General features: G+C 36.8%; 1 protein-coding gene across 2 annotated transcripts in view; it reads right to left on the bottom strand.

The window, feature by feature from the left end:
• The window catches only part of MRPL1 (mitochondrial ribosomal protein L1), a 108,073-nt gene that overhangs the window by 50,883 nt on the left and 29,649 nt on the right, over positions 1-27,541 (bottom strand). For both annotated transcript variants that reach the window (XR_013966425.1, XM_080796922.1), the window contains exons 4-7: positions 24,713-24,796; positions 23,304-23,375; positions 19,552-19,663; positions 3,548-3,654 (exon numbers count right to left, since the gene is read on the bottom strand). Coding sequence is in view for 1 of the 2 variants with exons in the window: in XM_080796922.1 (XP_080653048.1) it covers positions 3,548-3,654; positions 19,552-19,663; positions 23,304-23,375; positions 24,713-24,796 (375 nt within the window). In the remaining variant the exon portion in view is untranslated. The remainder of the gene's footprint in view (positions 1-3,547; positions 3,655-19,551; positions 19,664-23,303; positions 23,376-24,712; positions 24,797-27,541) is intronic.

The following is a 27,541-nucleotide window of genomic DNA, read 5'->3' as shown; positions in this document are numbered from 1 at the left end:
GAGCCTACTTTCCTTCCTCTCTTTGCCTGCCTCTCTGCCTATTTGTGATCTCTGTCTCTGTCAAATAAATAAAATCTTAAAAAAAAAAAAAAAAAGAACGTACTGCATCTACCCATTACTCTGGGGACAACTGACATCTTAACAATACTGGATTCATGGACCTGTAAACATGGTACACCTCATTACTTACACCGGATTCATGGACCCGTAAACATGGTACACCTCATTACTTACACCGGATTCACAGACCCGTAAACACGGTACACCTCATAATTTATTAGATTTTAATTTCCCTCAACTATGTCTTGAAATCTTCGTGTATGGATCTTGCACATCTTTTGTCAGATTTACCTCTAAGTATTTCCTATTTTTTAATATAATTTTTTTTTTACTTGTAACAGTATTTGCTTGTAATTTACTTGTAATAGCAAAAAATGGAAACAACTCAAGTGCCCGCCTGACTGCACTGCCTAAAATCCCTAGATCAGTGCTGAACAGAAGTGGTGAAAGCGGGTATCATTAACTTGCTCCTGTTCTTAGAAGAAAAGTATTCAGTTTTTCACCTCCAGGTATAATGGTAGTTGTTGGTTTTTCTTAGATGCCTTTTGTTAGGTTGAGGGCATTAACTTCTGTTCCTAGTGTGCTGAGACTTTTTGATCAGAAATGAATGTTCGATTCTCTCAAATGCTTTCTCTATATCTACTGAGATGATCAGATGGCTTTTGATTTATAATTTATTAATATGGTGAATTTTAATGATTGATCACTGAATGTTAAACGAACTAGTATTCCTAGGATAAACCCTAGGTGATGACACGTTATCCTTTTTTTATATATATTGCTGGATTCTATTAGCTAAAATTTAGTTTATAATTTTAACATCTATTTTTTCCTAAAACTTTTTTTTTTTAAAGGATTTTATTTATTTGGCAGAGAGAGGTCACAAGTAGGCGGAGAGGCAGGCAGAGAGAGAGGGGGAAGCAGGCTCCCTGCCGAGCAGAGAGCCCGATGCGGGGCTCGATCCCAGGACCCTGAGATCATGACCTGAGCCGAAGGCAGAGGCTTAACCCACTGAGCCACCCAGGCACCTCTAAAATTTTTATTTATTTATTTGACAGAGAGAGAGAGAGAGATCTCAAGTAGGAAGAGAGGCAGGTGGAGAGAGAGAGGGGGAAGGAAGCAGGCTCCCTGCTGAGCGAAGAGCTGGATGCAGGGCTTGATCCCAGGAACCTGAGACCATGACCTGAGCCAAAGGCAGAGGCTTAACCCACTGAGCCACCCAGGAGCCCCAACATCTATTTTTCATGAATGATAGCAGACTATATTTTTTTGCCTGGTTTTGGTATCAAGGTAATGCTGATTATCAAAGGTGAAAAAGTAATCAGGTCCCTGTTACTTCATGTTAGGCAGAAGTAGAAGTCTGCTTTATAGTCATTAGTTCAACTATTCCTTCCTAGCCTAGAATGTAAGCATCATTATTAACGTCATTTTGCATTTAGGGAAAATGGGGAATGGGGCTCAGAGAGCAATGGAATATAATTCCAATCTGGAACTAGGATTTGAATCCAGACAGTATAAATCTAAAATCCACTCTCTTAATCTGTTATACTACATAATACTATAATATTTAAGTAGTATTAAAAAAGATTCTCAAAAAATAAAAAATTTTTAAAATAAGAAAATTTAAAAAACAAAGATTCTCTTTAAACACGGAAATTAATTTATTTTTCATTAAGAAAAAGCATTCTACCTCTAAATGATACAAGTAGTCTGACCTGGAGCTCCTGTAATCACTTAAGCACTATGGTATTTGTTGAGAAGAATAAATGAGATGCCAGTTTCTTATACACTGAGTCAGCATCTACATAAACTATTAACTACTAAATATACTGAAAACATTACTTAACAAAAAGCAAAGATCTACCTGGAAAAAAAAGTCTTATAAAGATGTCCTATAGTCCCCCAAAGTCTAACCAAAACAGCACCAACGGGCACATGGGTGGCTCAGTCAGTTGAGCATCCTACTTGGTTTTGGCTCAGGTCATAATGTCATGGGTTGTGGGACCAAGCCCTGTGTCAGACTGCCCGCTCAGTGGGGAATCGGCATAAAGATTCTTTCCCTCTGCCACTCCCCCCTCCCCTCTCTTTAGTATATAAATTCTATAGCTCAGGAATTCAAGACACAACATTTTAAGAAACTTGTTTTAAGTCTCCAATCCCATAAGTAGCAGAACAGGTATTCTTAGTTCTGTAGAGAACTAAGTCTCTACAGCTCTAGAATATTTTCTAAAAATTCCCATTTTTTTCATTTGCTTTTCACATTACAATGTTATCATCCCTAACAAACAAAGAGCACTGCCAAGGGCCTTCTGGAAATAAGGGAAGTGCAAGATCAGATTTTAGCAGACCACAAAGCCATGCAATTGGCGCTGAGCTCTGATGTAATGACAGCAGAGAGATTGGGAGAGATTGGGCTTTCCCAATCCCTGAATGGATTAAACTGTTTTGCCCTCTTTCTAAAGCAAGTTTTCCTTCCATAAAACTAGCTGAGTGCTTTTCTCTACTTCTGATAATCTATAGTGGGCATAGCTCAATTAGCTTGAACTACCAGCTATTGGCTATAACGCAGAATCCCTCTTAAGAGCAGGATGAGAAGAGGAGTAACAGCTATTCAAATAATTCCAGGCCTGGGGCAAGATGGTTTTGGGCAAAGAGCCTGGAGTCTTGAAGACTGCCAACATCCAAATACCTATTCTGCCTCACACCAGCTGTGAGACCTTGGAAAATTTATTTAACCTCTTTGGCCTTCATCCATAAAATGGGGATGATGATTTGTCCTCTCATAGTGTAGACGATTAAGAGAGAAAATATTTGAAATGAAGAGTGTTAAGAAGAGTGCCTGGCACTTCCTGGGCACTGCTTAAATTTTATTATCAGTATCACTATTATTCTATAGTTACTGAACAGGAAAAAGTACTTTAGAGATCCCTTAGCATAAAGAAGATTTTAGCAAATAACTGTGTATCTAAAAACAAAGTCCTATAAACCTGACCTATGTACATCAGAGTCCAAAAAATAGCTTTGAAAGTTGATTTCCAGCATATTCTATAAGTAGACAAACAGTTTTTAAAACACAAGGAGGGATAATCAAAACAATTCATAAAAATAAAGCAAATTACTCAGTTCCATATAGTATTAAACACCTACCATGGGCTTAGCCTTAATGCAATGTTCCATAAGGGATATACAAGATCTAACCCTATTCTCAATAAACTTAGAATATTAGAGAGCAAAAAATACATACATGGAATAATCAAATAAAGCAAAAATATTATATCATTGAGGGGCACATGAAGGAATTCTCAAATACCATTAAAATTTTCAAGTTTAATCTACAGAATAAAAAAAATTGTTTGTCTGCATACTTAGTGCTACTCCTGATGCTGGTGCCAAGAACAAGTTCAAAGGAGAGGCATATTATATTATAAATTATCAGTCACTCAAGCAAAACAAAGATGGCTATTTAATAATTTCCATTGTAACTTACTGTTGCTATTTTGGTCTCGAGAAAGTTCTCCCTTTCTTCATCTACCTTAATTTCATGTCCCATTTTAAATAATTCAAGCATTTTGGGGATGTCACGGCCAATGGAATCTGGTTAGAAAAATTAAAAATCCAAAGTTAATACTACATATAAACAAGTAACAAAAATTACAGAATAAGAGAAACATTCATTCTATATTAAGATATAGTAAACAAGTCGTGGCAGAAGACGAATTTGGAGTGTTGCATGCCCTTTCCTGACCCCTCCCCAGGAGTGTGAATGGGAGCTACAACTTGCTTCTAACCAAGACACAAAATGCTTATATACACATGATTACATTACATAAAACTGTTAATGCTGACCCTGGAGGAGACTCTCTGCTTTACTGGTTTTGAAGAAGCAGCTGCAATGTTTAAAGCTGACATAGGAAAAGGGCCGCAAGACAAGAAACTGATGCCCTCAACCTAGCAGCCTGCAAGGAGCTGAATCCCACCCCAAAGCCATGTGAGTGCAGAAGTGGATCCTCCCTCAGTCACGTGTCAGATGAAACCACAGGCCTGACTCATACCTTGACCGAAGCTTCATGAGACACTGAAGCAGAGGACCCAGCTTAGGTGTACACACATTCCTAACACACAGAAACCACGAGATAGTAAATGTGTCCTGTTTTATGACACTAAATTTCTGGTAATGTCTGCCTTCAGCTCAGGTCATGATCCCAGGGTCCTGGGACTGACTGAGCCCAGCATGGGACTTCCTGCTCAGTGGGAAGCCTGCTTCTCCCTCTCCCACAACCCCTGCTTGTGTGCCCTGTCTCACTGTCTCTGTCAAATAAATAAATAAAATCTTAAAAAAAAAAAAAATTGAAACTCAACTTATTGGATTTTATTGTCACTTTGTCCTCCATCATGGTAGAAAAGAGTACAACTGAATACAGAAAGGAGAAAAATGAAATCAAGGTAAAAATGAAGAATTTTCAAAGAATCACACAGAAGACTTGAAAAATAAATTGCAGGGACGCCTGGGTGGCTCAGCTGGTTGGGCGGCTGCCTTCAGCTCAGGTCATGATCCCAGAGTCCTGGGATCGAGTCCCACATTGGGCTCCTTGCTCGGCGGGGAGCCTGCTTCTCCCTCTGCCTCTGCCTGCCTCTCTGTCTGCCTGTGCTCACTCTCTCTCTCTGACAAATAAATAAATAATAAAATCTAAAAAAAAAAAAAGAAAAGAAAAATAAACTGTACCTTCCAACTTTCAGTCATTAATATTTAACTCAAATTTAATACACAAAAATACAAGTTTTTAATATTTCATGACACCATACCTTAACTTGAAAAATTTTCAATTTTGTACTTAGAAAATATGAATAATTTAATTATTTGAAGAGTAAGAAATACAATAAGGGATGTGCTACTATAGACACATCACTTATATATCTCCAATAATTCTTCCCATGGTAAGTCAACATGAAGATCTCATTATATAAAGTACAGTACAGCGCCTGGGTGGCTCAGTGGGTTAAAGCCTCTGCCTTTGGCTCAGGTCATGATCTCAGGGTCCTGGGATCGAGCCCCGCATTGGGCTCTCTTCTCAGGGGGGAGTCTGCTCCCCCACCTCTCGCCTGCCTCTCTGCCTACTTGTGATCTCTGTCTGTCAAATAAATAAATTTTAAAAAATAAATAAAGTATAGTATATCTTCACCATATATTACTTCCAAGGATCACCTGGGGAGTTGTTCAGTATGGCTCAGGAGCACTTCAGTACAATGAAAGCGATTATCCACAAGGAACTTAAACTCTAACTGTAACTGATGCAGAGAAAAGGGACTTGCAGAAAGAACAACTACTAAAAAATATTACTTTTTTTAAAGTATCACATTCTGATGTAACAATACTAAACAGTATGAAAAAAAGCACAATAAAAACAGTAAATGCTAATAGTGATGTACAAAAAATAGGAACCTGGTTAAATCATTTATTATCTCTACTTACACTTGTTTCTTAAGAATAGTACCTTCTAGGGATGCCTGAGTGGCTCAGTGGGTTAAGCCGCTGCCTTCGGCTCAGGTCATGATCCTAGGGTCCTGGGATCGAGTCCCACATTGGGCTCCTTGCTCAGTGGGGAGCCTGCTTCTCTCTCTCTCTCTGCTTGCCTCTCTGCCTGCTTGTGATCTCTTTCTCTCGCACACAAATAAATAAATAAAATCTTTAAAAAAAAAAAAAAAGAATAGTACCTTCTACATAGTGACAGCTCAAGAATTATGTTAATTAACCTAAATCTATAACCATAATGCCTTCCTTTCTGTCACTGCGAATCGAGAGTCTATGCTCTTAGCAAAGGCCAACCCTCTCCATTTGTGCACTGGATCCCACCACTCCCTTCTCTCTACTATCCCACCAACTTTCTTAGACATGCTTTTCTAAATCATCGTCATCAGCTTGCAAACCTGCTATAAAATCTCCCATCTTAAAGTCTGCAACTTCATATTGTCTTCCAGTGACCAATACTTCCCTGAAGGGCATTAAGTTCTCAAACAGCTATCTTTTCTTTTTCTACTTCTCCTTCCATTTTCTCTTATATCTATTTCAATCAGGTTATCATCCACTGAAAATGGTATTTTCAAGGTCACCAATGACCTTCACAATGACAAATCCAGTAATCATTTCTCAGTGTTCCTCTGGCTTGACCTATCAATAGCAGTTCAGAGCATATTCCTCCTTTTCCTAAAATGTCCTGACTTGTCCTCTGAAACACTGTCTCACTGCCTGTTCCACTCAGTTTGTTGGCTGAGCCACCCTCACACGGGTGACTTACAAAGACTGAACTACTTCAGGGCTCAGTCACTTGACTTCTCCTTCTATTCAATCACACCTCAGCGATCTCATCCAGACACATGGCTTTAAAAACCATTTATCTACCGATAACTGCGAAATTTCTATCTCCAGCCACAGCCTCTCTCATCCGAACACCTACTTGGTATCTCTGTCTAGATGCAGGTCGATAATTAATAAGGAGTACAAAAGGACAAATGTTTGCTGAAAGAATGAATAAATGACTTCATCATTTTAAGTCTGATTTCACAGTGAAATTATGAGCGTGAAAGTCCAGGGCTTAGGAAGAAAACAGAAACAGTTTTGCATTAAAACATACTGAAGGGGCGCCTGGGTGGCTCAGTGGGTTAAAGCCTCTGCCTTCGGCTCAGGTCATGATCCCAGCGTCCTGGGATCGAGCCCCGCATCGGGCTCTCTGCTCAGCAGGGAGCCTGCTTCCTCCCTTCTCTCTCTGCCTGCCTCTCTGCCTACTTGTGATTTCTGTCAAATAAATAAATAAAATCTTAAAAAAAAAAAAACCATACTGAAGAACAATGGATACTGTTACGCTGAAAAGAAATAAAAAATTAAAAAAACAAAAAACAAAAAAAAACATACTGAAGAGGTTCTGATGGGGTATTGAAAAAATATACACAGTGTGTGTAGAGTTAGAATAAGAAACCAGAAAAAAGTGATAGACTGGGGGTAATGATGCAGATTTTTCAGGCCAATTCTATCCCAAAACAAATAAAATTTTCTTTCTTTGACCTTACATATTCCTTTTTCTACCTCTTTGTCCTATAACCAAAGTGTGTCAATGTTCATTTGCATTTATCTTATGAGCAAGATGTTGAGCATCATTTCTAGTGCTTAATGGCCACTTATACAGCTTATTTTGTAAACTGCCTATTCAGTTCCTTTGCCCATTTTTAAAAACAGTCTTCTTACTGAGTTATAAGAGTTCTTTGTACATTCTAGAGATAAGTCCTTTGCCAGAAAAATATGCAGCAAATATTTTCCCCCAAACTGTGGATTGTCTTTTCATCTTCTTAATGGTGTCTTCCCATAAGCCATGTTCTTAATTTTGATAGTCCATTGTAGCAATTTTTTCTTCTATGGCTCATGCTTTTTGTGTCCTAAGAAATCTTTGCCTAATCCAGAGCCATAAAGATTTTCTTCCAGAAAATTTTCTTCTAGAATTTCATGGCTTTAGCCCTTATAATTAGATCTGTGATCCATTTTTAATTAATTTTTGTGTTTGATATGAGGAAAGGGATATCCAGTTATTTATGAAAACTTCTTTCCCCATGTAACCTTGGCAGCTTCGTCAAAAATCGGTTGTTCCTTAGGCGTGGGTCAATGGCGTGGGTTAACTCTCAATGTTTGAGCTGTACACATCCATCTTTATGCCATACCACACTGTCCTGATTACTACAGCACTGAAGTCAGGTCATGCAGGTCCTCCAGTTCTGTTCTTCCTTTTTAAAAACATTTTTTATTCCAGGTCCTTTATATTTCCACTACATACTAGAATAAATTTGTCAATTTCAAAAAAAAAAAAAAATTTTTTTTTTAAGCTTTCTGTGAGCTTGATTGGGACTGCACTAAATCTGTAGAAAATGTAGGAAAAAATCCCACTCAACAATATAGCCTTCAAATCCACAGCAATGCCATGTCCCTTTATTTACTTAGGTATTCCTGATACTTTCAGCAATATTTAGCAGTTTTCTGTAAGTAGGTCCTGCATCTTTGGTTAAAATTTATTCCTTATTTTGACTCACTATTCCTTTGACTTTTTAATTCTCTTATTAATGGAACTGTTTTATAAATTTCATTTTGACTGGCTATTGCTGGTATAGAAAAACAGTTGATTTTGAGTACTGATCTTAAATACTGTAACCTCACTAAATTCACTTATTAGAATTCACTCATTTAGAATCCTAACTTCTGGGCATAAAGACAGTTTTATTTCTTCCTTCCCCATATGTATGCCCTAAAATCTTAAAAAAAAAAAAAAAAAAAGATTTTATTTATTTGACAGACAGAGATCACAAGTAGGCAGAGAGGCAGGCAGAGAGAGAAGGGGAAGCAGGCTCCCCACCAAGCATGACCCAGGACCCTGGAATCATGACCTGAGCCGAAGGCAGAGGCTTTAACCCACCGAGCCACCCACGCGCCCCTGAAAGCATTCAGTCTCAATGGTCTCATCACTAAGAATGATATGAGCTGTTTATTTTTCATAGATGTGCTTTGTCAAGCTGAAGAAGTTCACTTCTGTTTCTATTATTCTGAGTTCTTAGCACAGCTGTGAGATTTTGTCAAATGTTTTCCCTGTATCAAGTGAGATGATCTTAAGGTCTTTTTCCTTTATTCTACTAACATGATATATAATATTGATGTTCAGATGTTAAACTAACTTTGTAATCCTAGAATAACCTCCTGGGTTAATGTTTACTAACCTTTATATACATACCTACATATCTACATAAAAACACACTGCCAAAAAAAAAAAAATACTGCCAGATTCAATTTGCTAATATTTTGTTAAGAATTTTTTTTTTTAAGATTTTATTTATTTATTTGACAGACAGAGATCACAAGTAGGCAGAGAGGCAGGCAGAGAGAGAGGAGGAAGCAGGCTCCCCACAGAGCAGAGAGCCCGATGTGGGGCTCGATCCCAGGACCCTGGGATCATGACCTGAGCCGAAGGCAGAGGCTTTAACCCACTGAGCCACCCAGGCGCCCCAGAATTTGTGCTTCTATGTTCATGCGGGATATTGATCTGTTGTTTTCTTTGCTTATGATGATATCCTTGTCTACCTCTGATATCTACCTATGATATGCTGAGCCCATAAAATGAACTGGTAAGTGTTCCTTCACCATTATTTTCTAAAAGAGGTTGTGATAGATTGGTATTATTTTTGCCTTAAATGTCGGATAGAATTCACCAGTAAGAAACCATGTGGCCCTGAACTTTTCACTGTGGGAAGCTGTAAATTACTAATTCAATTTCTTCAACTGATATAGATCCATGGAGATTTTCTATTATTTTCTAGACACTGTGGTGATCTGTGTCTTACAAGGAATTTGCCCATTTCATTGGCATAAAGTTGTTCCTAACAGTCCTTGTCTCAAAAGTCCATTTTGTCTGGTATTAATATAGTCAATCCAAGTCACTAATCCTTACTGTATCTTTTTTTTTTAAAGATTTTATTTATTTATTTATCTGACAGAGAGAGACAGAAAGAGTACAAGTAGGAGAAACAGCAGGCAGAGGGAGAGGGAGAAGCAGGCTCCCTGCTGAGCAGAGAGGCCTATGTGGGGCTGGATCCCAGGACCCTGGGATCATGATCTCAGCTGAAGGCAGATGCTTAACCCACTGAGCCACCCAGGAGCACCTTCTTGGTGTATCTTTACCTATCATTTAACTTTCAACCTATTCGTGTACTTGCATATAAAGTGTCTCCTGTAAACACCATATAATTGAATTGTTTTTTCCTTTGTTTTATAATCCCTACCTTTTGGGTGGGATGTTTATTCATTCCATTTCTGATTAACAAAACTCATGATACGGCTGGATTTAGGTCTTTATTTTGATGTGTTTTCTATTTGTCTGATCTCGTATGTTCTTCTGTTCTCCTTTACTGCCTTCTTTTCTTTTAAACAAAAATATTTTAGTATGTCTTTTTCATTTTTTATTCCTCTACTTTTAACCTGTGTCTCTTTGTACAGGTTTCTTACTTATTCTAGAGATAACAATGCGCATGCTTATTTATCACAACCTACCTCATCTTAATACTGACTTCCAGGAAAACAGTATAAATTTGCGCCAGCCTAACTCCATCTTCCCTCCATCACCCGATATTACGATCATGCCCAAACCTGTTTCACCTCCTATATATTCATAGTATGTACTGGGTTATTCACAACAGAAATCAAGGAATCATTCTAGATTCCTCCCTCTCCCTTAACCCCCACATCTAACCCGTAACTCCTGTTCATCCGGCCTCCTCGATATCCCACAACAGCATTCCTCCTCTGTTTTTATTGCCACTGCTCAAATTCTGTCCTTATTCATCTTTTACTTAGACTACTGCATTAGCCTCCTACTGGTCTCTATTAGAGTCTCATCATTTCCCTATTAGCACACTGGCACTTACACAGCTCCCACACAGTCATTCCAATATGCAAATCTTACATCATTCTTCTGAGCACATTTTTCAATGGCTCCTAACTGCATAAAGGATCAAATCTAATCTCCACAGTACATCACACAAAGCCTTTGGTGATCTGGCCCACTGCCTATCACTGTCTAACCCCACTGACCACCATTATCTGATAAAACATTATGTGCCAAATGACAGAAAGGTATTTATAATTTCCTGAACACAACTGAGTTTCTCATACTTTTGTTCGTAGTACAGGCCATTTCCTCTATCTGGAATGTTCTCCCCATGCATGTCAGAAGAAAATACCTACTCATGCTTAACCTCTTCACTGCTATTTTTTTCCTATAATCTGATTCTACAAAGTAGTCCTTCATTCCTCTCAGCACTGTACACGAGTACACTTTCCGCGTTTTAGTGCAACGGTTTATTCTTGCCTCTCTGGCCTCTCAAAGTTTATCTCCTTAAGGACGGGAACGACCTTTTTCTCTTTCAATCCTCGCACTACCTGGCACATACTAGGTACTCAGTTGTTACTTATGTGCTTATTCAGTAAATGGCCGGTGAAAGTAGAAACGATCTATGAAGGCATGAAAAAGAATGACCACTCCTCAACTGACTGCAGAGAACAAGCGGCTACCTCAGGAACTGCAGGGAGTCAGTAACAGCCGCAGTGCATTTATGATCTGTACTTACACCCAGCCCGTGTTACGCTCTTACATACACTATAACAAAAACTCTAGACAGAGATGTTATCATGAGACCCATTTTGTAGACGAATAAACAGAGGGACAAAAATGTTAAAAAACTGGTTCAAGGTCATAGGTAAGTGATAAATCCAAGACTGAGAGAGGTTTATATTAACTACTGTTCTATTCTGCTTTTCAATATAGCCCAATGTTAAATCTTCATTGCTATTTCTAGGCCTCTGCGAGCCCCTCCTGCTAGGTAACTGCTCTCTTCTTCACCTTCTTCACAGGTATTTCGCCCTAACATTCTCTTTTCTTCTTTGCCCAAAAATATTATAGGAAAGAAGCAAGTAGAATAAAACAAGACAGGGACGACAAAGTAGGAACAGTAAGAAAGGAGGTGAGTAAAGATTGTATAGTATAAAAGTCATCTCAAGAAACAAAAAAAAACTTCTAAGAAGAGATCTTTGAATGTGGCAGAAGAAAGACTGATGATTATTACCGAGCGCAACAGTTTAGCTGAATTATGAGAGAGAAGGATGTAAGAAAGAATAAAACTTGGTAAGGAAATGGGGACACCCAACCAGTGAAGACCACTTGTTTAAAAAAACTTCATTTAAAACAACAGAAAAGATAAGATCGTAGCTAGAAAGGATAGCTAAGTCAAATAATGGTTTTGGGGGTATGTGTTTTGTTTTTTGTTGTTTTGTTTAACTAGAGAATCTAAGCATGATTAAATATTAAATTAAACCAGTTTGCCTGCTGCAAAAAACAAAACTGATAGTTCTGTGACAGTAAGGACCTTGTCTGTCTTGTTCATACTCAGCACACTCAAGGCTTGGAATGTAGTAGATACTCAATACCTGTATATACAATTACTCTAATCCAGAAGAATCTATAAATTGTAGATAATTCATTCCTCAGTTGATCAATTTAATGCTGTATCTTCTGTCAACTGAATGTTGCATTAAATGTGCATTCATCGTACAAAATATTTGTTGAGTCCCACTGTGTGCCACATTATTACTCTATACCATGGGAACAGAATAGTGAAAAAAAAATGCTCATACTTCAGTGAGAAGAACCAAGTACACATTCACAAAAATATATATATAAAATGAAAGACAAAAATCATCTGATTATCTCAGTAGATACAGAAAAAACAATGACAAATTTCAACATCTGCTCATGATAAAAACTCTCAACATCGATATAGAAGGAACATACCTCAATCTAATAAAGGTGGAATGTGACAAATCTACAGTTAACACTATACTCAATGGTTAACAAACTGGAAGTTTTTCCTCAAAAATCAGGAATAAGATAAGGATGTCCACTCTTGACACTTTCACTCAACACCTACTAGAAGTCTTAGCCACAGCAATTAGACAAGAAAAAAATAAATAAAAGGCATCCAAACTGGTAAGAAAAAAGAAAACCATTACTATTTGCTGATAATATAATACTATAAAGAAAACCCTAAAAACCACCAAGAACTATTAAAAGTAATAAATAAGGGTTGTCTGGATGGCTCAGTTGATTTAAGTGTCTGTCTTTGGCTCAGGTCATGATTTCAGGGTCCTGGGATCAAGCCCCACATTGGGCTCTGCACTCAGTGAGAAGTCTGCTTCTCCCTCTCCCTTTGCCCCTGCTCATGCTAGCTCTCCCTCTAATAAATAAATTAAAAAAAAAATTTTTTTAAGACAGACCTTTTTTATTTATTTATTTTTTAAAGATTTTATTTATTTATTTGATAGAGATCACAAGTAGGCAGAGAGGCAGGCAGAGAGAGAGGCGGGCAAGCAGGCTCCCTGCTGAGCAAAGAGCCCAATGCGGGGCTTGATCCCAGGACCCTGAGATCATGACCTGAGCTGAAGGCAGAGGCTTAACCCACTGAGCCACCCAGGCACCCCAAATAAATAAAATCTAAAAAAAAAAAAAAAAAATGAATTCAATAGGCTTACAGAATACAAAATTAATATACAGAAATCTGCTGCATTTCTATACACTAACAATGAATAGCAAAAAGAGAAATTAATAATCCCATTTACAATTGCACTAAAAGAGAATAAAATACCTAGGAATAAATTTGACCAAGGAGGTGAAAGACTGAAAACTACAGAACATGGATGAAAGAAACTGAAGATGACAGAAACAAATGGAAAGATACTTCATGTTCATGAACTGAAGGAATATTATGTTAAAATTAAGCACTATGTTAAAATGTCCATACTACCCAAAGCAATTTACAGATTCAATAGAATACCTATCAATACCAACAACATTTTTCACAGAACTAGAACAAATAATCCTAAAATTTGTATGGAACCACAAAAGACCCTGAATACCCAAAGCAATCTTGAAAAAAAAGAACACAACTGGAGATAACACAATCCCAGATTTCAAGATCCACTACCAAGTTGTAGTAATCAGAAAAGTATGGTACTGGCACAAAAACAGATACATGGGTCAATGGAACAGGACAGAGAGCCCAGAAATAAACCTACATTTACATGGTAAATTAATCTTCGACAAAGGGGCAAGATATACAATGGGGGGAAAAGACAGTCTCTTCAATAAATAGTATTGGGAAAAGTGGGACAGCTACATGCAAAGGAATGAAACTGGACCACTCTTATGGCATACACAAAAATAAACTCAAAATGTGTTAAAGACCTAAATGTGGGACCTAAAACCATAAAAATCCTAGAAGAAAATGTAGGCAGTAATCTCTGACATCAATCTTAGCAACACTTTTCTAGATATGTCTCCTCAGGCAAGGGAAACAAAAGCAAAAATAATCTAACGGGACTACACACAAAAAAATAAATAAATAAATAAAAAGCTTTTGCTTTTTTTGCTTTTTGTGAAGAAAATCAGTAACAAAACGAAAAGGCAACCCACTGAGTGGTAGAAGGTATGTGCAATATATCATATATATACATATATATGTGTGTGTGTGTATATATATATATATATATATATGCAACATATCTGATATATCAGATAGCAGGTTAATAGCCAAACTATATAAAGACCTTACACAACTCAACACCAGAAAAACAATCCAATTAAAAATGGGCAGAGGATCTGAATAGACATTTTTACAAAAAAGACATGCAGAGGGCCGAAAGACCCATGAAAAGATGTTCAACATCACTAATCACAGGAAAATGAAAATCAAAACCACAAAGAGACAACACCTCACACCTGGCCAAAATGGCTAGTATGAAAAACACAGGAAGTAAGAAGCACAGGTGAGGATGTGGTGAAAAAGGAACCCTTGTGCACTGTCGGTAGGAATGTGAATGGTGCAGCCAGTGTGTACAACAGTATGGAGGCTCCTCAAAACCTTAAAGACAGAAATACATACAATCCAGTAATTCCCCTGCCAGGTATCTACCCAAAGAAAATTAACACACTATTCAAAAAGATATATACATGCACCCCTATGTTTACTGCAGCATTATTTACAACAGCCAAGATACAGAAGCAACCCAAGTGTCCGTCAATAGATGAATGGATAAAAAAGGTGTAGTATATGTAAATGGGATGTTACTCAGCCATAAACAAGTATGAGACCTCACCATTTGTCACAACATGGATGGACCCGGGGGTACTATGCTAAGTGAAGTAAGTCAGGTACAGAAAGGAAAATACCGTATGACTTCACTTACATATGTAATCTAAAAAACAAAACAGATGAACAAACACAAAGGCAAAAACGACCGATAAATACTGAGAACAACATGGTGGTTGCCAGAGTAAGATGCTAAGAGTGTTACGTCCTAAAAAATATTAAAAACCTCAAAAATGAAAAATACAGTGATAAGGGAGCATGGGGAGCCTCTCTATCTGGGTGATATCTGAATGAGGAAGTGAACCAAGCCAACAATCAAAGAGCATCATAGACAGATGGGACAATGAGTCCAAAGATGAGAGAAGGGAGAACACTTAGTGTGTGTGAGGAAGGGCCTGGAGGCCACTGTAGCTAGAGTAAAGGAAATGAGGGAAAGAGTAACAGAACCAGCTGTAATATATCAATAATTCATCTTTAATAATTATAATTATTCATAATAATCACTGGAGTCTTTCATACACAGCTTGTAAACTAATACATGAGGGGGAAAATTTGGAAAAATTTCAAATTCATTACTGTGCAAAAATTCTCTATGTCTTCATATTTTTCTTCATATAACCGAAGAGTTCTAATTATTTCAATAATGCAAGCAATCCCCTTAAGTACGCCATGTCAATTTATGAATTAAAACTATTTCACATTAGGTTTCAATAAGTTCACATCCACTAGTCTCAAATATGATACAACACCAACTTCCACACGGAAAGCGGTGTTCTACTCAGCAGATGTGAATACTCCTCGGATCAGACCGCGACCACATCCTTTTGACAATACTCCAACTGGAGCACTGATGCTCAATTCCACACGTTAAGAGGAATACACATTAGTGAGTCTAATTTCCTAATCACATCCCTTTCCTATCAACCCGCCAATAACTTAGCATAGTTTAAAAGAATTTAACTTTCTCTGTATATGCCATAATACCCACCCACGGGTTAATCTGTGTAATAAAAAATGAATTCCCTTAAGTCAAGATATTTTTCATACTCATATTTTTTTGTTTAGTAAGTGCTAAAAGATTAGCAACTTAAAATCTAATTTATCAATAAAACATATCTATATTAGAGATGAAAGAATTTCAGGGGGCACTTACATTGGAAGAAAAAAAGCTAGCTGACAAGCAAAACGAAGCCCATTTTCTTCCAAGAAATGCCTTTTTTAAAAATAAAAAAGAAATAATACTAGGAAAAGTAGCCAAATATGCATTTGAAAAATAGAGAACTTGCCTACAGTTACGTAAGCAATTAAAATAAAGTGAATAAAAATGCAGCATTAAACACGCTGCAAAATGTGCACAGTCAATCCAGCCAAGACAGTTACACCCACTCCCATTAGTAAAACAAAATGTAAGACAAAACGGGAGACTAATGAGCTCAGCTGCAGGGGCCTGTTTGTTTGTTTTTTAATTTCATCCATTTGCTCAAAACCTAGTTTCTATCTTACCCTAAAGTCTTTTGTTGGATATACGGGGAATCAAATGTTCCTGAACAAAAATCGGAACAAGCTCTGAAAATGCGTAATACAAGCCTCATTTGTTCTAACGCACATCTGGTGTGTTCTGTTTTTAACATTTTTGACAGGTTAGTCGTTTGTCTTCGTGTTTAAAGAACACAAATGTTCTGCCAGTTAAAGAGATCCTGGGGCAGGAAAGGGGTGGTGGTGAAAAGACAATGTTCAAGGTGGAGAAAGGTCTATTTTCTCAAGATGCTTTGTTAAAGAGAATGGACGGGGGGTGGGGGGGTGTGCAGACACTACATACCTAGGAAACTTGACCATGGTATACAGAAGCTACAACTCATTATGAAAGTACAAATAAAGTCAAGTCAATTAAAAAAAATAAACATTTTAAAGGGTCACTTTTCTTATTTGAAATAAATAAATTATTTGAAAACCTTCCAGGTGAAAAAACAATAGTCTCAAGTTCTATGATGAAAACGGTAATAAAAAAATTCAAGGTTAACGAATAAAGAAAATAGAGACCAAAAGGATTACTTAGAGAAAGAAAAAGTAGCAAGGGTGACAAAGTTAATTTCTGTGAAAAATCACGTCACCATGCAAACCAAGGAGATGACTGGATACTGATATCTGGTATTCAGTTTCACTTTTGATTGACTATATTTAGTATTGTTTGGTTTTGGTGAGCTTGAATTTAACTAGAAACAAAAAAATTATGAGAAATATTTTCATCAAATTCAACTGTAATTCTGGTTTAAATTTTAAAATAATGTTGAGTTTCAGGTTTTACTTGGGAAAGAATGTAAGTTTGATTCCATGACAACAAACACCCCCATAATGGATATCCCTAATAGAAAGCACCAAACCACAGTCAGATATCTAAAAGGATGTGTTCTTCAATGCAGGTTACCAAAAATAAACAAACAAAATTCTACGACAATAAAAGAATCAGAGAGGACCTTTGAATTTGCTTAAAGTACAGAACACAATCTATAATTCAGGTTAAGTATTATGGCCATCAAGTATGATGAATTAGTTCAACTTGAATTAAAATGTGAACACAAATCTACTAAAACAATTTTGAAATACTTGCTCTGTTTATACTACAAAATTTACCCCAAATCCAGTACACCCAAAACAAACTATGTCAGCAAATGAACTTATCTTTCCTCCCAAATCTATTCCATTTCCATTAATATGAACTTTTTAGGAGATCCCCAGGCTTCAAAATCTCAGCATCATATGACTCCCCCTTTTCTCCCCACAACCTATCCATTCCCAATTGTTAGCACAAAGATCAAGTGTCTTTGACATTTATCTCCTTACTACAGTCTCATTATGAAGATTTTAGTTTAAATATTACCTTTATTAGTCCCTGGCAATTGCACTTAAACTGTTCTCCCAACTTCTAGTTTTGATTCAGGCCAATACATCTTACAAATTCTCTCTGGATTAAAGCTCTAAGGAACTCCCCACTTTTAAAACTTCTAAGAGATTCCTGCTAAAAAGGGGAACAGAAGTCCAAGCTTCTTAGGATCTTATTCAAGATCCTTCTCGGGGTGCCTGGGTGGCTCAGTCAGTTAAGTGGCTGCCTTCGGCTCAGCTCGTGATCCCAAGGTCTTGGGATCGAGCCCCACATCTGGCTTCCCACTGAGCGGGGAGCCTGCTTCTCTGTCTCCCTCTGCCTGCTGCTCTGCCTACTTGTGATCTCTATCTCTGTCAAATAAATAAATAAGATCTTTTTAAAAAAAAGATCCTTCTCAAAAAAAAAAAAAAAGATCTTTCTCAATATGGTCTCAATCATCCAATATGATCCCATTATTTGCTTTCATTCAACGTAGGAGTAACCATTCACTACAAGCCAAAGAGAAGTAACTGATAATTTTTTGTATATAGCCTGTACCATCTGACTTACTTCAATGTATACCATTAATAAATTCCTTCTATTTAAAATAATATCACCCTTAATCCACCCATCCAATTATTCAAGGTACAGTTTTTATGTTTATTTTTTAAGTAGGCTCCACACCCAACGTGGGGCTTCAATTCACAACTCTGAGATGGAGAGTCACATGCTCTACCGACTGAGCCAGCCAGTTGCCCTTTTCAAGTTACAGCTTAATTTCTTTTTTAAAGATTTTATTTTTTTTTAATTTTTTGTTTTTTTCATTTCTTTTCAGTGTACCAGAATTCATTGTTTATGCACCACACCCAGTGCTCCATGCAATACGTGCCCTCATAATACCCACCACCAGGCTCATTCAACGTCCCACACACCTCCCCTTCAAAACCCTCAGTTTGTTTCTCAAGAGTCCACAGTATCTCATGGTTCATCTCCCCCTCCAATTTCCCCCAACTCCAATTTCCCCCAACTCCCTTCTCCTCTCCATCTCCCTATGTCCTCCTTATTGTTATTCCTTATGCTCCACAAATAAGTGAAACCATATGATAACTGACTCTGCTTGACTTATTTCAAAGATTTTATTTTTATTTTTACGTAATCTCTATACCCATCATAGGGCTTGAACTCACAACCCTGAGGTCAAGAGTCATATGCTCCACCAATTGAGCCAGTCAGGTGCCCCTCAAGTTATAGTTTAAATGTTTTCTCCTTCAGCATGCCTTCTCTGATTTCCCCAACAATGTGTAAATTCCTCCTCTACCAAACACCTTTGGCATCCTGTGAATTTATCATATACTACTTCACACTACGGCTATTTACGTAGCAACATTACTTCCTACTAGATTTTGTAAGGGGGAAATATCCATAATGGGAAAGTTCCTTAAGGGAAGATTCTTCCCCCTTAAGGGAAGAATCTACAGAGCCATGTACACAGTAAGCATTTATACATGTATGTATATATATGCATATAAATGTGTATTATAATATATAAATATACATATGTTGAATGCTGGCATAAATAAGCATATATATCATATTAATAAAGAAGTATAAAATAGTATGGTAACATACCTAGGGGGTAATAAGTACCATTAATTTCAAACCTAAGTATGGCCTAAATTTAAAGAACTGGTATTATAAAGTAACTAGGTTTTCAAACGATTAGATTACCAATATTAATGCCAAAGGGAAAAAAAAATCAAATCCACATGTTCTTAACACAACATGAAATTCAAATACCAGAACGTATTCACTCTACATATATATTAGCAGTTTTGTTTTATAACTAAACATACATATCAGAAAGTTGTTGACAGCATATTAAAGTAATAAAAAGAATTCTCCCTTACTTCGAGTTAGTTTTGGAAATCTTTTTTTCAGCTTTTTCTTTAATGGATTAAGCTCAGGCATTATTTCTGGAACAGCTACATAAAAGTCTGATTGAATTTCATCATCCAAAATCTGAAAATTGGGAGAAAAGATTAAACCTTAGATTATATGAAAAGGTTTATCCTTCTGAAAATTAAGTATAATGTAGTAATTTCCCTTATAATTTAGAAAAGAGACATTAAGCACAATTCTTTCCTTCAAAGATCCTACCAACACATTTACCAATTATGAAAACCATTAGAACCAAAAATTTTCTGATGTTCTCTTTTAAAAATAGCCACATCCTTTTAAACAAAACAAAACAAAACAAAAACCATTTACTGGGTTTAATTCTTCTGTGGGGTTATGTTAGGCAAAAGCATAATAAACTAGAAGATAGCACTGATGTGCACATGGCTCATATACTCCTACAAAACTGAATTCATCTGTCCATTAAAACTGAAGACACAATGCTGAAAATTTTGCAATATATCATATGTAAAATTATAACACTCAAATCACTAGCAACCAAATCACTAGCAACCACACTGCTTTCCTAAATTCAGAGCATCAAGAGAACTAATCTATAATTATTTTCACAAAGAACCGAAGCTAAAATTCTATCTGCCTCCAATAACTAAAAATAAAAAAGGCATGGGATGGCCAAAGACAAATTCTTTTATAATTTATTTATCCACACTCTAATTCCATTTTAATAGCAAAAGGAATAATATTCAATTTTTAAAAGACAGTTTTAATTAAGTAAGGCAAACATCCGAAATAATTATTAGACTACTATAGTATATTCCATTTAAACATGTAGTTGCTCACAAAATGATTACAAAATGATTACAAAAACATTTAGTTGATTACAAAAACATTTAGTTGATTACAAAAAAAGCAACTTTTTAGAAAAATACTGCCTGGACAACAAGTATTTCACCAGTGATTCTTTCTGCACACAGTATACTCATAATATGTCATTCAAAGACGTGGTTTGGCCTTACACAGTGAACCCTAAAATCTTGTACCATGGCAAAATTAAGCACGGATTCTGGAATTTTACCTTCCTGTTATTATTCTTATTTTTCCAAATTCTTTACTCCCTGAATAACTTACTACGGTCCCCTTAACAATAACAGCTTGCATTAGATGAGCACTTACCACATGTACAAAGCATCTGCTAACATGTCAAATGAGCCAGTCCTTACAATAACCCTATGAGGCCAGTACCAATATTGACCATATAGGAAACTGAGGGCTGAGGGCAGATCAGTCAGTCTGTGCACTTATAAAGAGCAGACCCAAATTTGAAACACATGCAATGTGGTTCCAGAACCCAGGGGTCTTATTCATAGAAATATGAAAACAGAGGCAATTTTGAAACATCAAAGAATTACATGTGAAATTTCTACTCTAAGACCTTTCAATATGGATTTTATGACATGCTCCTTTAAATTTAAAATTATGTTTAAAAGTTATGTTATAGTTAACCTTAAGATCACCTCTTGGAAGAATATAAAATGATATAAATGAAAACCATGCTTTAGAGACAAGTAAAAATGAAGTTATGAAACAAAATGAATTTATTAAAGGCCTTACTTGGGAAATGACTATTAGTTCAGTAAATTTATCCTACATTCACATTTTATAAGTGCTAAGTAAAACAGTATTTAACTTAACTAAAAAATACAGAAACATGTAAAAAAAAAAAATTACAGCCATGATACTATTTACCAAAACTGTCTTGAATTTATCTCATAATCTGAATAGCTTCTAAAAATAACATGGGTGAGGGGCACTGGATGGCTCAGTCGGTTGGACAGCTGACCCCGGTTCTGGCTCAGGTCTTGAGCTCATGGCAGACTGTGTTTGAGGATTCTCCCTCTCCCACTACCCCTCGCCCTGTTCACGTGAACACTCTCTGTCTCTCTCTATCCAGTTAAAAAAGAAAAAAAAAACCTCTAAAAAATAAAAATAAAAAAATAACATGGATGAGCTCTGAAAGATTATGCTAGTGATGCCTTATACAGCTGGCATTTTCTCTCTAGTAATCAATCACCACTGGTACCCTTAAAGAGAAATTCTGTACCTGTAACATTCTATTTACCAAATAATTTCAAAATGTACTTGGTTTTCTTATTTGGGTTACTTTTTCAAATATGTTTTATTTAATAAACTTAATTCTACAGAACACACCCTGCTCCCTTGCCATTTTTTTCTTGAGAAGTAATTTCTTGCTTAACATTTAACTTCATTTAAACTCTATTGTTGTTTTGACAGTTCTACAAGACACTCTTATGCATTCAGGAAAAAAAAAACAGATGGAAGGAGGTACACTAATTTAATAAGACGAGTTAGTTCTCTGGGCTCCAGAAACTAAGCTCTATTTTCTCTAATTCCAAAGAATCTGTGGTATTGCTCATTTTTTTAAAAATTAAAAGAATTTTAATAATTTTATTAAAGTTTATGATACATCACAAGGAACTGGGTACCACCCTCTGACTTTGACCCAGAGTCTCAATGAAAGCATAATCTCTTTGTATTTTCCATTAGTGCTACTCCCAAAAGCGATTTTGGAAACTCTCCTTAAAAATCCAGAATCCCAACCACATTTAGAGTAGTACTGGGGTGGAAAAAAACAAACTACAAGCACTCTTGTACATCCCAAAGGAAGAGCCTAGTTCAAACTTTCCCCAAATCAAAATCTGGATATAGAACAAAGAAAAATTTTCAAATCACTTTCTCCTGTTCTAAAAACAAAAAGGTTTTCTATAACTTTTTTCTTTTTTTTTTCTTTTAAGAGTTTATCTATTTATTTGAAAACAGAGAGAGAAAGAGAGAGAGCATGGCGGGGGCAGGGGGGGGGGGTAAGCAGGCTCCCCGCTGAGCAGAGAGCCCGATGTGGGGCTTGATCCCAGGACCCTGAGATCATGACCTGAGCCGAAGGCAGACGCTTAACTGACTGAGCCACCCAGGTGCCCCATTTTCTATAACCTTCAATTAAATTTAGAAGATTTTAGACACTATTAAGGAAAATCTCTTGTATTTTTAAAAATAATGTTCAAAATTCAACAGCCATGCCTCTTCTTCTCACCTCTTAAAAAACAAAACAAAACAAAACAAAAAAACATCATTCTGGTTGCAAACCAGCTCCACAAATTCTTTGTTACTTTCTCAACACAATTTCCATAACCACTCACTGCCTCGTGCTGAGCCTATGCCACTCTGAAGGCACTGGAGAATAAAAGTTAAGAGTAATCAGAAGTATTGTATTACTACAGAGGTCAGATACTATCCTTTGTGATCTGTAAAGTTAATCACATTTTTCACTCCAAGAAGGCAAAACAAATATTTGATCTTGAAAACATGAACAGTGATATTCATGAGTGCTACCTTTTAAACTTCATCTTAAATCTCGGATTCAAAACCACAAAGAGTCATATTGCCCTTTCCAGTCTACCCACAAAAACTCTCACAAACATATAGGAAGCAAGGGGTTAAAAAAAAATCATGAAATAAATCAAGCATAATTAATATCAAACTGGTTAGTTTTTTTTCTTAGCTTGATTTTGTGACTCAAAAGAGTAGGAAATTTTTTCCCTGTTTTCCAAAACTTTATAACCATCTGTCAAAAGATATAGGCATAGCAGTTAGGTTCCACATGAACTAAATCAATGGATGGCAAAGATGACAATTTCTGTAACTACTGAACATGCAGACAACACTGTACCTTCTGAATCAGATTAACTCCTCCTGCAAACGCAGCTCCATGTTCTTCTGCTATTTTAATCTCGGATGCATTCTACAAAAATATGATAGTTTGAACATCAATCTTTAAACAAATTCAGTCTGATTTCAAGTATTTTGTAAGAAATAGTATCACAGTTCAAAGTAAAAATTGTGGTTTTTACTTTTAAGTGAAAATCCATCATTTCTCATTCCAATGCATCAGAGATACTGTCTCCTGAACAAGTTTACTTTGTAGGTGACTAAGGTATTTCTTGAGTAACACATGAGGAAATACATTTGAAATGACCTATTAGGAACCTAAGACGTGGCTCAATCAAACTCTTCAATGCCTTCAATACATCATCTTCCAAAAGTAAACGATTAAAGCATATTTAGTTTTGCTAACTTAAATGAAGACATCTTATCAAACCAAAGAGGAAAGTTACTTAAGAAATTATAGAATCAAAACTATACTGTACACCTGAAACTAAATAATACCATATGGTAACTAACTAAAATTAAAAACTTTTTAAAAATTTAGCCAGTTGTCTGAAAATATGAAAGAAAAATATACAATATTAGTTATTTTCTATGTTCCATTTATGCCATTTGGTTTTACTGTGAAAATGTTCTCACTCCCATAAGTCACTCAAGTTTTGTAGGTTTCCCACAGCTATATTCTCCATTTGTCTGGGGAAAAAAAAGTAAATAATCTCTTCCTTGAAAACGAAGCAGATACAGAAAAATCAAAATGTTCTACAAAACAAATTCATAAATACATTACAAATGTTTGTAATACAAAAAGACTGATGAAGAGCCATATGACTCTATTTGTTACAGCCTCAACTTTCCTGGTTTTCCAGACCAGGTGTTTTTAAGTGTGGTTTCTAGGTCTTCACAGCACTAACTGGGCCCATTGCTTTAAAATAATTTTATTGGGCGCCTGAGTGGCTCAGTGGTTTAAGCCTGTCTTCAACTCCTGGGATCGAGCCCCATATGAAGGCTCCCTACTCAGCGGGGAGCCTGCTTCTCCCTCTCCGGCTGCCACCGCTCCCCCTGCTTGTGTGTCTGCGTGCGTACATGTATGCTCTTCCTCTCTCTGTCAAATAAATAAATAAAAATCTTCAAAAAAATTTTTTTTCATTGTTTTTGTTTGAGAATATTTTCAGTAGGAAACAAGAGCCAGCAGGACAAATTCTTTTTTTTTTTTTTTTTTTTCCAGTTTCTTGTGAGAAACATAATGTAGCAAACTAATAATGATGAAATTAATATTCTGGCTTAGCACTTTCTCAAATGACATAACTCAAGTAAGTCATCTAAATGCTTCAAATGGAAAAAGTAAGACTACATGAATAGTCTACACGATATGTAAAAAAACAATGATACGAAAAGTTGACAAAGGTTACTCACCCCTGTAAATACAGCAACTTTATTGATTTCTGAAACGAATGGGTATGGAAAACGAAGAACACTGGCAAACGGCTCCACTTTTTTCTAAATACACAACAATGGAAGAATTCATTCATCTTTTCTATATACCTCACCTCTATAAAAAGCAAAACTGATGTGCTTTGTTTTCAATGTTTTAATTCTACCATATGTCCTCTAGTCTAGAACTATTCACTGATTACAATTTAAAGCATAAAAGACTATATTTCTTTTGTAAGAAATCATATTGAAAATTTGCATCTCTCTCCCCACCTCCATAGTGCCCCAGCACTTGGCTTCTATCTCTACACTATTCAACACAATCTGTCATACAGTAAGTGATGTGTTCGCATACCCATACCTTCCCCAGCACCCAGGATGATGTTTTCTACATGGTAGATGTCAATCAATATTCACTACCTTGAATTAAATTCAAAAGAACATGTCATTTTTTTTGGACACCATCAAGGAGGACATGAGCACAGCTGTGCATAATGGATGACAGAAAATATCCAGCTAATATGCTCAGTAGGTCTCTATTAACCCTGAACCTAAGACAGAATGCCAAGCCCGAGAGGCTCTTTTGAGTGGGTCTATTCTGAAACAACATGGACTACCCACCACTTTCAGAGATACCTGGGAAGTCAGTTGGAAAATCCAAAATATACATGGCATTCCTTTAGGCATCCAAATATGGATGATGATGCTACAGGGCCTCAGAACGTCTTTGTTCAGTTTTCCAGTCAAGGAACTGTCGAGCACTGTGGCTCGTATCACTTAGAGAGACTTCACATGGGAAGTCTAGGCCCACAGTTTCGGTGTAAATTTTAAGGTCTAGAAAAAAGGGAAGCAGAGCTGTTCCCTAATTAAAACAGATTGAAAGGTTATATTTTTAGCAAAACTTTATTTTGAATAGAGATAACCTCCTGAGGATTTATTTTCAGACAAAAAGGAACAAACTCTTAAGCACACTTGACATCAGACATGCAACTCAATTTTATTGACTGGCATTCCTTTGCCATTAACATGTCACAACTAGTTTCAGTAAATTTTTCACTAGCAAGCAATCACAATTAAAGCATCCCCTGGGGGAATACTGGCTTGCTGTATAAGCACTCTAACAAAAACAAAAAATGTCTTAGGAAGACAACAGTATCCTTTCAATGTTAATAGTTTACAAGTGGCTTTCACTTATGAAATGAAGCTTGTGGTCCTACAACTCTTCATTATGAGCCACAGTTAACAGCCAAAGAACTCAGGTGTTGGGGTACTACCCCCAGCACAGTAGAAAAGCTGCATATAACTTTTAACTCCCCCAAAACTTAACTACTAATAGCCTATTACTGACCAAAAGCCTTATCGATAACATAAACAGTCAACCAACACATATTTGGTATGCTGTATGTATTAGATACTATATTCTTTTGACAAAGGCTAGAGAAAAGAAAATGTTATTAAGAAAATAAGGAAAACACATTTACAGTAGTGTACTGTCTTTATCAAAAAAATCTGTGTGTAAGTGGATCCTCACAGTTCAAACCTGTTATTCAAGGGTCAACAGTGTATCAATGGTTAAATGAGAAAGTGATCATCTTGGGTACTTAAAACATTTTTAAAATAAAAGAACTAACAGTAACACTGTGCTATAAAATCAAATTACAGCATGGCTGATATAAACTGCTTCTAAGAAATAACCTAAGAAATAAGACAGACCTTGATTCAAAACCTAACTCCACCTCTTATTTTGTGACCTTGAACAAGTTACTTCAGTTTCTCTGTCTCAGCTTCCTCTTTTGAGGTTATTATAGGATTAAATGAGAAAATGCATGCAAAGCACTTAGCATTGTGGCTGGTACACAGAAAGTTTCCTGTAAGTGCTGGTCGTGATTATTAAACACTTACCGAGTCCTTTACATGCATTATCTCATTTAATCCTCTTAAAAACTGTATGAACTGAGCATTTTTAAAAAATGTTATTCTCTAATTAGCAAACCTGGGGGGGGAAGACACTTCAGGACTCAGAGACAAAGGCAGAGACCCAAACAGCAGCTGGTTTTTCCTTGCCAGGCTGGGACAGAAGTTCAACCAGACCTCATCCATTTCAGCTGTGTAGAGACACAGTTTCCTCTTTAAACCTGATTGCAGGTGAGCTGGTTATAAACTGGCCCCACTTCATCCAAGGACCTAGCTCTAGGGCTTTCACAGCATCCTCAAGTTTGAGCATCCCTCGTTCCTGCTAACGGTGCCATGCGGCCATGGACTGGAGCATGCACCTGGCCCTGAACTTGCACAAGAGTCATAAACCACGACCTCCGTGAGGACCGAAGGTTCCAGAATCTTTAGCTCGAGCACAACTTTGCTCACTTGCTTGATGTACGGGATTCGATCCATGTGGGCCAAATAGAGCTTCTGAGAGCTGTGTCTGGACCTGCAACACCTCGGGATCTTTCAAGTCTTTGGGAGCTTTCACCCACAACGGAAGGTCTTTCTGTTCCGGTAGCGTCCCCATCTGGAGAGCCTCAAAACTGAACTAAGCATGTTATCTCCCTTTATAAAGAGGTGGAAAAAACAGATCCGAAAAGGTTAAACCAGAAACCCAAAGTCAAAGAACAAGGAAGTAGTGACACCGGGACTGGCCTGTACTGTAATCTGACGCCAGAGCCCCGCTCCTAAGCACTACACGACACGGCCTCCTCCTAAGCGTCCAACTAGTGTTGTTGCTGAGGCTGTTACATTGTATTCAAAAATCTGTACCTTCTAGTTTGACCAAAAAAAGACATCCTCAGAATAAAAACTGAAATACCATTTCCA

This window comes from Martes martes (genome assembly GCF_963455335.1).
Source record: "Martes martes genome assembly, chromosome: 2".
Taxonomy (NCBI): Eukaryota; Metazoa; Chordata; class Mammalia; order Carnivora; family Mustelidae; genus Martes; species Martes martes.
Note: the sequence above shows the minus strand (reverse complement) of the source record. Positions and strands in the feature narration are given on the sequence as shown.